The 11,927-nt window shown below is 38.0% G+C and overlaps 1 protein-coding gene across 5 annotated transcripts; it reads right to left on the bottom strand.

The window, feature by feature from the left end:
• Window positions 1–7,230: 7,230 nt before the first annotated feature.
• Window positions 7,231–11,234, bottom strand: LOC104586888 (receptor-like cytosolic serine/threonine-protein kinase RBK2). Of its 5 annotated transcripts, none has more exons than XR_016083371.1 (9): window positions 10,223–10,442; window positions 9,982–10,094; window positions 9,493–9,876; window positions 9,108–9,359; window positions 8,862–9,016; window positions 8,389–8,468; window positions 8,160–8,215; window positions 7,899–8,048; window positions 7,231–7,523 (listed from the first exon to the last, which is right to left on the bottom strand). XR_016083371.1 is itself a non-coding variant. In XM_019195919.2 (9 exons), the coding sequence occupies exons 1-9, from the start codon at window positions 10,653–10,655 to the stop codon at window positions 7,353–7,355; spliced, it is 1,476 nt and encodes a 491-aa protein (XP_019051464.1). In that variant the 5' UTR covers window positions 10,656–11,234; the 3' UTR covers window positions 7,231–7,352. The 5 variants fall into 5 exon arrangements, 3 of the variants coding, with proteins under 3 accessions (XP_019051464.1, XP_088755665.1, XP_088755664.1); XR_016083372.1 differs by having other exon boundaries at window positions 8,160–8,311; window positions 10,223–10,441; XM_019195919.2 differs by lacking the exon at window positions 10,223–10,442 and adding an exon at window positions 10,621–11,234 and having other exon boundaries at window positions 8,160–8,295.
• Between the last annotated feature and the right edge of the window lie 693 nt (window positions 11,235–11,927).

The following is an 11,927-nucleotide window of genomic DNA, read 5'->3' as shown; positions in this document are numbered from 1 at the left end:
CAGGCCTCTTCTTCAAGGGAAAGGCCCGAAAGATATCCCAATTTCAGATCAGATGTGGATCTGGAAAGTGTTTTGTCGGCTTGGGTATGGATCCTTTCAGGTTCAGATAGTCTGAATTTGGCTGGACCTGGTCCCGATCCAACCCATTTCATGCATTACAAATGGAGTTGGGATTCCTCCCAATAGGTTCCAACATGATCTGACATTGCACATCTCTTATATGTTGGGTTTGGGATTCCAATCTCATGGTGAGATGTGTGGTGTCAGATTATATTGAAAGGGTGTTAGAACATACTTTGTTGGTAGGAGATTAAGACTCCTAGAAAGGGAACAGAAGTAAAAGAGAAGGAGATTTGTGTGCAGTTCAGTTGTTTTTTTTTTGGGTGGTGATTTACATAGACACCCACACCTCCATAGTTTTATGTATTTACTACTTTATAGTTTGTGTATTATCAAGACACCCCCTATAGTTTGCAACTGGTCTTCTTAGATTTTCTTAGACAGAAATAGGAAATGATGTTTTTGGCCTTAATGTCTGTTCTGCCAAAATAATAAAAAAGAAAGAAAATATTGATTTTGCCCTCGAGTTTGTTTCTAAAAGTTTAATATGAGATTATTTTTGGAATAAAAAACCTAGGCCCATGTCCTTCACATTTTCTACTAGTTTTAAAAGGTCAAATGATGATTCCCAAACAAAAATACAAACAGTTTGTAAGGGGTGTTTTAGTAACACAAAAACTATAGGATAGGTTTTAGTAAATGCAAAAAATTACAAAAGGTGTCTAACTAAATGACCCTTTTTTTCAAAGAAAAAAAAATTGATTACATGCAAAATTTAGAAAAAGGGTTCAGTTAAGTGGTAACCAATCAAATGGGTTTCTATCAAAGTTCACAGGGGTTTGATTGGTGAAAAGCTTAAAAGCCTTTTGGGTATTACGTCTTTTCAGCATCATAGATCTTTTCCTTTAGGTTGTGTTTGGTTTGAAGGAAAAGGTAGGGAAAGGAAGGGAAATCTATACAATATTTGTACATGTTTCTCTTCATTTCCTTTCTTTTTCCTACGTTTTCCTTCAAACCAAACATAGCCTTAAAAAATATTAAAATACAATTCTTATATGCAGGCATTACAAATCCATCCCACAACACAGATTTGGAATTCTGTATATAAGATCCACATATTGGGACAGATTATGAGTGTGGACCTGCTTGAAATGATACAATAATCGAGGTGTAGAGGGTTGACCACTCCATATCTCTTACCCACAAACTTTTTCCACATTTCTACCCACAAGATACTGCCACCATGTTCCATGTATCGGGAACATCTCCTCATAAGGGCCTGTTCGTGTTTTGGATTTTGAGAGGAGGGAAAGTTGATCAATAGGATTTTGGTTCCCATTAACCAAGATACTCATGTTCTTTTTTCAGATTTATGTGGGGTTCGTGGAAAATTTATTTTTCCTGGGTATCACATATCCCAAGTGGGTAAAATATTTGGATGCGACAAAATTGTTCCTTTTAATAATGGATTTCTATGGCTAAACTAGTCATTGTCTTATTTACTTGAGAAATAAATGAACATGGGTAAATAAACTTTTAACCGGACAAGTGTTTCCTGGAAAATATTTACCTTGATAAGTGTATTTCACCAGGTAAATAACTTCTCGAAAAGCAAACGGGTCTAAATGATAAAGGACATATTCTCAATACACAGCCTGTAATGTCCTGTGGGTAGGGATGTGAGAAGAATTTGTGAATAGGAGATCCGAGACAGCTAGGTGCTAACACAGTAAAACGGAAGGCCTGACTAAGAAGGTGTTCTGTAGTGTGGATGAGAAATCGGTGGGTGTGACTGGTCCACACCACAGTCTACAGCTATTTTGAATTGTGGACAAACTATGTGGACTGAACTAGTCCACACCCACAGTGGCGTTCTATAGGTGTGGTGTGGACCCTTTTTGATTTCATGTATCTCACATACATTTATCAATGATTTACACCAATGTCTTAAAAAACAACGTAGAAACAGAATCATTCTGACCACTAGTTTCCGGGTTGACGATCCGACCGTCCGGTTTGAACAGACGGCCCGTTCTAACAAACAAATTAAAAAAAAATAATTAGAAATAAAAAATGGTCAAAAACCGTTGAACAGGTTGATGGTTCGACCGCTTGGGTCAACAGGTTGTTGACTTTTCAACGGACGGAGCCGCTTGCCTGGACAGTTCGAAAACCTTGATCTACACAGTTAATCATAAATATCTAATTTTTACATTTTATATGATAAATATAATGAAAAATGCATCAATGAATTAATATTAACCAATACATATTAATTTTTTATAAAAACAATAGTAAAATTGTTAAAATTTTAAAAATGTATTTTAAATATTTAAAAATATTATTTTATCGATAAAAATATTAAAAACATAAAAAAATAAAAAAATTAATATTTTATTGGCAAAAATATTAAAATGTAAAACATACAATAGGGTTTCAGCCTTTCAGGAAGAGTGTGAAGCAGGGGATAAAAGATAGAGTGTGGACGGGCCCTAACCACAAGTTTTTATTGTGAATGAGAAATTGGGGTGTGGGTGGGACCGAAACGGTCCCATCCATGAGATGAACACAGTGGCAAACACCGCCTAAACTGATGGATCCATGGATAGATTCACTATGTTGCCTTGAATGCGTTTGTGGGCTCTAAGTTGGGTAAAGCTAAGCCTGATCCAAACAAAAGGAGAAATAAGATAGGAGTAAGAGAAACCATACGGCTCATACATATGGGTCAAGCCCAACTCAGAATTTAATGTATTGGATCTTATTCACAAAGTAGAAGCCCAAATATGAACTGAAGATTCACTTATAACATTCCAGTCGATAAAACTCTGAATAAGTGCATCATTCAAAAAAGCAATAAGCAATTTCAAATGTGTTTTTGATGAATACCACCTTTAACGTAAATGAGTTCGTATATCATTGGGCCAGTAGAGGATTTGGAGGGTGGTAGTTTTATTTTCTAAAATAAAAACAAGTTTTACATCAGCAAAAAGCAAATTAGTGTTTCCTTTTTGTAAATTAATGCATTTTTTTCTATGGGGCTACACATACAACAGGGTAACCCGTATTCCATCTCCCACCAAAACCCATACAACATAACCCCAATCCTAATGGCAGCGGGATTTGATTCCAAGTATCCACTACAAAAAGTTATTGAACCTGTCAATTGAACTACCGTGGATTGGTAATCAATATTTACGGTTCATTTGATTTGTAGGAATAGGGGTATGGAATCAGAATCAGAATGGTCCATTTCAATTCTAACTATTTGGTTGGGTGGAATCAGAATCCCATTTGGGGGAATGACCATTTCCTCCCCCAATCCTGGGAATGACAATCTGTTTTAGCCAATTTTGATTTTGATTCCGATTCCAATTTGAACCAAACAGGTGAAGGGAATAGACCATTCCGATTCCAACAGTGAACCAAATGAACCATTAGTTTAGCTATCAACCCAAATTGTGATAAATATATTTTTTTGCTCTAATTCTAACAATGGAAAAATGTCATATTTACCCTCCTAGGCTCCAAAAAAATCTCTCTCTCTCACACACACATGCACATTTTTTTGTTCGGACAATCCGCAAACACCATCTAATTGGAATCCTTTATGAGTTTATTTATAGCAGCTAAAGTTCTGGTTGTGGAGCCTCAGCAGTCAACACTCGACACGGACTGGGGCCTTTGATAACAGCTGAAAATTTTATTGCATTGTCTTTTGGCGAATAAGTTTTTAAGGATATTATTGGTTTCATAATGGCTGAAACCGAGGTTGAGGAGAGCACTGTAGCCTTAACAATTTTATTATTAAATTGTTTTAACAATTAAAAAAATGAAAAGAAAATTGTCATTCAAATCTTAAAAATTTTATTCCAATTTTAATTGTTTTGTTGGGCAGAATCAGAGAATCCCATTCCCTCCTGCTGGAATGACATTCCCCCATTTGAGGGAATGGTCATTTCCTTTCCCTCTCTTTAGAAGGAAATCTCATTTCAGCTTATTCCAATTCCTTCTAACTCCTATTCGAACCAAACAGTTTATGAAAAATAGACTATTTTAATTTCAATTCCAATTCTAAAGGATTTTAATTTTGATTTCTACTACAAACCAAATGGACCTTTTCAAGTGTTTCAATTCAGCAAATTCAACATTTATTAAAGGGCCCCTTATCATATAGGGCAGAGCTTAGGGTAAGAGGTTAAGCTTGCGTTTTCTTCCAAAGACCTAATGTGAAGGATGAACCCAAGAAGGCCCAATCAGCCAAATTTTTATAGTTCAGTCTACCCTCAGGGTGGAGCTAGGATTTCTAGGGATGGACTGAATTCTGCCCGTAGATTGATGCCAAATTCACGGGTAAAATGCGGTTTATAGGTGGGTTACTAATAGACTAGGAGGGAGTTGCAATTCAGATTTCTAAGGTGGATTGCAGTCCACTTATCCCTTTTTTTTTTTTGTTATTGACAGTTTCTATTCTTTTCTTTGACGCCTACACATGGCTCATGAGTGTCCAAAGACACCGACAGTACTGTCAGGAATCAAAAACCGGACACACAAACCCCAAATCCCAAGCACCCCAATGATCTAATGGATGGATGGCCCTGGCCCAGAACTTGGATCCAATAAGACAACTAGACAGCATTTGAGTCAAGCCCACAATTCTATTGCTATTTGCGCTGGTCTAAGTAGTTTGGATAGGCTGGGTTGGGTTATTAACAGGAATTCGCATCTGCTCCTCACACAATCCTCACAATGCATCATAGCTGTGCGTTGGAAATATCTTCTCATGAATGATTACATCAGGATATGTTCTCAATATATCTGCGATGCACTATAAAATTGGTGTGAGACACGTTCTGTGAGGAGCAAATCCTATCTCTATTAACAGTACTTGATAGAGAAAAGAACTTGGGAGATGCGATAGAGGTCTGATAGTTTGGTTTGAGTCATTGAGTCCTATACATGGTAAACCATGCTTAAAAGGGATATTGCGGCCCTGTTTGAGAGGGCTGAGCTGAAAGTTCAGTTAAATTGGTCCAGCTGCATTGAAGCATTTCAGATAGGGCCCATTTGGGAGAGATGGGTAAGATTCATCTAAGCTGATTCAGCTGCTTTTATTGAAGCCTTCTAGATAAATTATTTGAAGAGGAAACAGACAGCGCTTTAAATTACCTACGACACCAGTTAGAACTTTCTGGATTTTTCACCAAACATAATTTATAGGCTGTAAGTGTAGGGCCGACCTCGGAAAGCCAGAAGCTGCTTATGCGCTTCAGCCCTCTCAAATGGGCACTTAACCAAGGTGGCAGTTGGATAGATATCTTTAAAATTGCTCCTTTCAAATTTAAAGTTGCACAGAATGTTGTTTCAGTTGCCTGCTAAAGCTTCTATAATTCCATTGACTAAGTAATCTATGAAAACTTTATTTTCCTTAAACCCTGATTATGTAGGTAAGTGATATCTTTAAAATTTTCTATCTGAAGAGAAAATTGTCAATACTTGAATGGGACAAAATTACTATTTTTAATAATAGATTTTTATGACTAAAATGTTTATTATTTTATTTACCCTAAAAAATAAAAAAACATGAATAAATGCATTTACATACGGAAAAACGAATAGGGCCTTAAGTTTTTACCCTCAAAATCAAAGATGAAAGGAGTAATATTCTAGAAAATCGAAATGCTTCTGGTAAAATGCTAATTATAGCAACACTTGTTATTCTAGGTGATTGGAATTTAGAAGGAAACGCGAAGAGCAAATGAATCTGGACTCTTTATTGCCTTATTGTATGCATGAATCAGCATTGCTATAAGATAACAGGGCTTCTGAAGCCTCTCACTCACAGCCAAAGAGGTACGAAAATTTGGAATTTTCTTTAAAGTAGAGGTAGCAGGTAGGGGGTCAATTAATACAACTTAGCTTGGAAGTTGGTACGTATTTGGGGAAGACCTTCCACTCCATAAGGTGAAGGTCCTTTAGCCTTAGCCACCCGTGAAGATTGCTTTTCAAGTGTTTTACAATTTTTTTGTCGGCTCATAGAGGCATCAGGCAAGTGGAGAAGAGCATCACATTTCTAAGGGTCGTGACGTGGAAAAAAATGGCACATGGACCCATTTCTATAGCAACATGTCATTCCATTGTCAGAGCTGACAAAGCACTTAGTACACTGGCCGAAAGTGATTCGGACGATTCAAATCACCTCAGAGGGCAACCTGGGAGTTTAAATCAGCCACCCATAACGTCCCACAACACATCCCTGCCGTGTACTGAGAACATCTTACAATGATGACATCCTGGGAGATGTTCCCCATACATGACAGTGGGATGCTGTAGGGGACTGATTTAATTTCACAACCTGATAGTTTTATTAGAGACGGAATCAACCCCAACAATATCCCACATCACATCACTATGTATTAGAAACATCTCTTAATGATGACATCATCATTAGGAACACCTCCCAATGACCTAGGCATGACATGGAAAGCTGTAACATTCGATCGTTACACGTCAGCCGACCTGATTGAACCATTAAGACCCATGCACTTAAAGCATTCTAACAGCCAACCACGTGCCTATTGGGAGCAAAGGGAATGTACTGACCTAGGGAGCCATAGTGAGATCCACTACTCTCATGTATAATGACTCTCACCCCTATGAATACAGAATTCACATCTGCACCCTACAAACGCCTCGCAGCATATTCCAACCGTATATTTGGAACATCTCACTCTACTCTCTTGCTCTCTAGTTCACCCTTATTGCCAATTCTGTTAATTTGACCGTCAGAATTTCTGCCCCTAGAACACCACCTTGGTGCCTCGACCAATCGCTTGTGACCTCATCACCATGATCTTCAATGCATTTCCATTTCCAATTCCAATTCTTTATTTTCCTTTCATCTCAGTTTCCTGTTTTGGTGTTTCACCATCAAATTTTAGGCTTTCTAGCATTTTTAGCACACAAAACAGGATAGTCCTGCTTTTTGTTCACAACCCACGCCAATTGCCAAGGATTTTTCTGATTATGTTCCTCCTCCTCCTGACTTCACTTTTCAGGCTCCTTTCTCAGGTTCCAAATTTAGGTTCCTCTGGAATATACATTAAAAGGCGGATTCAAAATCTTCTAACACCCCCCCCCCAACCCAAAAAAAAAGAAAAAAGAAAGAAAAGCAGCTTCAATATCCAAAATCGCATCATATATTTACACAAGAAATCGATTTACACATCCTGACAAAACAACATCTACTTTCTTTCTAGAAGTTTACAAGACGCAATCGGTTGTCAATGCTTTCAGAACTCTAAAGCAATCTCCTTATGCCGATTAAGGTCACTCAGGTACCTTGTTGAGTTGTATTCCTCTGCATCAAATAGTTCTACTGAGTAGGTCCTTTGAAGGCCTAGGTTTTGGCATAGTTTTACGCAGTCCAAGCTCCCTTCATCACCTCTAAGAATTTGTACAACCTGCATGCAAGGCAAAGGCAGATCAACATGCAGCTCAAAGCCTCAAACCATGTTTATCAGAGTCTATGGAAAGACTAAATGGATACTCTCTCTCTCTCTCTTGTAGATATAAAAGTTACTAATGTTTAATTTGTTTTGTCCAGCTTGGAAGGACCAAAGATGTTTATTAATACTTGATCTGTTTTGACTTTGAAAACTTTCCCATGGTAAATATCAGTCACTAAACATAAAGATATTGCTGTACAATTTTACCAACCATGAAGAACAATTTGAGAGATCAAACAGTTAAGTTATTCTTTTAGGTGGTTTTCTTCTAGGTGTGCATCAACGTCCAGTCTTACTAATTTAAATGTGGAATTGCAGATAAAAACATGCCTGACTCATCCGAGGGCGTAGAATTGAAGAGTTCTGTACGCACAAAGATGCTGATAAAACCACACGATTCATCTGTTCTGGATCATAGGCATTATCAAGAGAAGGATCAGCTAATTCCCTAATGTCGTTTTTATCGAGCAAAGGCTTTGCCTACAGAAAGAAGTACCCACATCAATTTCAGACTTTATCCTCTGGGGCCAAATGAGAAGTTTAGCATGCTACCGAAAAAAAAAAAACAAATGGAAGCAGATGAGAACTTACCCACATCACAAGACTTTTTTTTGAATTGTCCAGAGCTTGGCGTCCAGTGATGAGCTCTAGCAGTAGTACCCCAAAAGCAAATACATCAGTTTTCTCATCTACTATTCCATGCATGAAGTACTCAGGAGCAAGGTAACTGCAACAGTAAGACACTAAGGAAAAGATAAGAATAAAATCTCGCTACAGGGCTCAGGAAAAATGGGAAGTCTTAGCTCCTAGATTTACAGACCCAAATGTGCCCTCAAATTTTGGTATGATGTGATGAGTCCACTGTTCAGGTAGCCACTTTGCTAGTCCAAAATCACAAATCTGTATTGAAATTGGCCATTTTAGAATTTACTATGAGCTCCAAAGCACAGTCAAAAAACATAAACAAATAAACATCATTGTTCTGAGCAATATACCATTGTTCTTAATTTGCTATATTAAGATAATAAAAGGTGGAAAAAGATCAGTAAAAGAAATATAAGCACTATGAAAAATTGCAAAATTTCAGTAAAAAAACAAGAGAACTTGTTAGGATGGAACCTGCAATGAGAATAAAAAAAAAAAAAAATCTTGAAAGGCATAATAAGATATCAAAAGAAAATTCTCTCCAAAAATCTCAAATTGATAGTATATTCAAGAATTTGTAATAGAAACATGAAACTTCCGCAAAACCCATGATCATATCATTTGATCCTCCACAGACTTGAATGGTACCTGAGGCTCAAAATCCTCTGTAAGCAAAATATTAGAAGCCTTGATATCTCTGTGGATGATTCTTCTTTGACAGTTCTCATGAAGATACTTAAGACCCTTAGCTGTTCCCAGAGCAATCTTGTACCTAATGCTCCATTTCAATTTCTCCTTTGAACCTGCAGGTAAACAAAAAGCAATGTCAAAATAACATATTAACCCACCATCAACAGAAAGTTTGAGAGACAGATAGTAACATGATGAACAAACCATAGAGCAGAGATGCCAAGCTTCCATGTGGAGACAATTGTAGAACAATATACATTCCCCCTTCAACCCCATATCCAATCAACTTCGCGGTATTAGGATGATTCACATGGACTATAATCCCAAGCTCAGATAAGAAATCCCCAATTGTCTCTTCTGGTGTTCCTTGAATGAGCCGCTTGACTGCTACAAACTGCCCATCTTTCAACCGCCCTTTGTAAACTTCTGCATAACCGCCCTTCCCAATTATATTTCCTACAATAAAAGAAATGAAAGAGATGTTTTCTCTGAAACTGGTAAGTTTATGATTGAAGCTCCAGTCAAATTGTCTATAAAGATTCTAAGGAGAAAGCATTTGAACCCATTTGACGAAAAACAAGGTGAATACCAGGGCTGAAATTGTTGGTTGCATTCTGGAGCTCTGAGAGTGTAAAGTTTTTCCAGGAAGACTTGATACTGCAGAAACTTGCATCTTCAGTTGGGTTCGGCTTAGAGATGGGGTTCGCTCGAGTGTTTCTGCTCTTCCTTTTTGAAAGCTTTGGAACTACGAATGGAGGAAACGTGTATAATCGCTTTATTGTTCGAGCTTTTATCAGCCGAACGAATTCCTGCCAATGGGAGACGGCTCTGCGATTGGGTTGAGAATCAGAATCCGATGTACTGGCTTTGGATGAACCCGTCTCAGATTCTAAGCTCCGGAGGCAGTCCTCTAGAACTTCCCGAGGAGAAGAGTCGTCCACTCGCTCCTTCTCCATGTCTAAAGATCTAAGGTCTAGGAAGACAAAAGCATTGCATGATACGAATAAGAAAATCTGAAAATGAAATCGAAAAAATGTGATTCCGGATGTCTTCAGATATAGGGAATTCAGTTCTTCACCTTGAGCGGAAACAGAGACGTAAAGCACAGCCACCGGAATTTTATCTTCACCCGGAGTACCCTCGCCTACCGGGAGTTTCCCGGTGACGGCACTGGCGCCGTTACCGTTTTCACTGTGGAGATAAACCCATTCAAATAATAATATCAAACACGCAGGTAAAAAGAGCAGATTACAAAGAACCCATGATAAGGAAAAATCGAAAAAGAGAAAATGAGAGAGAGAGAGAGAGAGAGCTGAAACCAGAACGGTGAAAATGGAAAACAGAAAAATAAGAAATCGGCCGCCTCGAAAAACAAAGCACGATGGAAAGAATAGAAAAAAGAAGAAAGAATTGAAACGAGACTATCTTTCCATATGAGAACAAAAAGAGGGAAACAGAAAACGACGTAAAACAAAATCGAGTTTGTTACTACATTGAAATACATAATGCTCAACTACGAAAACAGATTTAAGAGGAAAGAGAAAAGACAGAATACCATCCCCCCCCCACGCACACAAACCCAGTAAACAGTGAAAACCCATTACAGACAGGGGGGAGAAATGAATGTTTCATATTTTCATAAAACCAGACAAACCCAGAAGCTAAATCTAAAGAAAAAAGGAGACAAAGAAAAAAAATACGAGAGAAGGAGGCATACCATGGAGAAGCTGAAGGCTCTAGAGCAGCTTCCATGAATTCTCAGACGAGCAAAAGGATGCCAGAAAACCAAAAGAGAAGCAACGAATGCAAGGGAATGTATAAAAAAATCGTCTCTTTTCTCCATATCTCCATTTTCAATTCGAGTGGTAGCAAAATCTCAGAAATCCCGTAGCCATTTCTGCAAATGCAAACCTGTGAAGATTTTTCGTCCTTACAGAAGTCCGCCAGAATCGCTGTCGTTGCTCGGAGCCGACCGACACGTGTAGCAGCGGCCGGAACGAAGCTTAGCAAACCCAGCAACGATTCCTTAAGCCCGGGAAATTATATATAAACCTTGGCCCTTCATTTTTCTTCAATCCATCTTTGGCAATTCATGGCTATGCTGTTGTCCCCACCTTGGAGTTTTCGATAATCATCAATCTAGACCATTGATTTGTGGGTAGACCATCTGATAGGACATTGATCTATGACCCACCAAATAAAAGGTTAGGATTAATGTGTTAGTTGGCAGTTTGAAGCAGTTTCTGTCGTTCAAACCCCCCAAATTGGTATTCTACTGGTACTGGTGATTGGTGAATTAGTTCTATCCTCTCCATTCTACAGTTTCCATCCATGAATTTTGAATTCAAATGTGAAAGCGTTTCCAGTCTGAGATGACATATGAGAGCATTTTGTGGGGAAATGGTGGAGCAATTAAAGCTCAGAAAAGCTGTGTAAACATTGAATGCAGTAAAATAAAATAGAATAATCTCCGCCTCACTACCCCCTTTAAAAACATTTGTTTCCTCGATTTGCCTGCAATCAAGTTGCATAAAAATGGGTTCTGGTTTTCCTCCCAGACGCTGCGTTTCCTAGATGTGATTGAGCATTTGATTTCTCGTTTCCAGCGCCTTACTTCTTTTCTGGAAACTGAAACTGTGGTTTGGTTTTACTTTTGAAATTCAAATGTTTTTGATAATCTCCAATTCTCCATGCCTCAGTTAATGAAGACAACAGTCTTTTATTTATTTTTTTTTGGAAACAAGTTAATAAATAAAGACAATGGTTGCAGAAAAGTCATGTTTGGAAGGAAATAAATTAAATCCCACCAATAGTTGGCAGAATCTACTCAGAACATGCTCTGTACATTCAATTCAGTGTTGACCACGTGTTGGGGCCATTTGATGAGAGTTGAAGTGGCTGAACTGAATCACTTATTGCTAGATTCATCTTCTAGTTCTAGTGAAGTGGTTCATGAAATTTAATGGCTAAGTTGAGACTTGAAATTGGATTGATTACTGGACATTTAAGGATTCGATTATTTTA

This window comes from Nelumbo nucifera, chromosome 3, assembly GCF_055504915.1.
Source record: "Nelumbo nucifera cultivar China Antique chromosome 3, China Antique-T2T, whole genome shotgun sequence".
Taxonomy (NCBI): Eukaryota; Viridiplantae; Streptophyta; class Magnoliopsida; order Proteales; family Nelumbonaceae; genus Nelumbo; species Nelumbo nucifera.
This window is presented reverse-complemented; position numbering and strand designations above follow the sequence as displayed.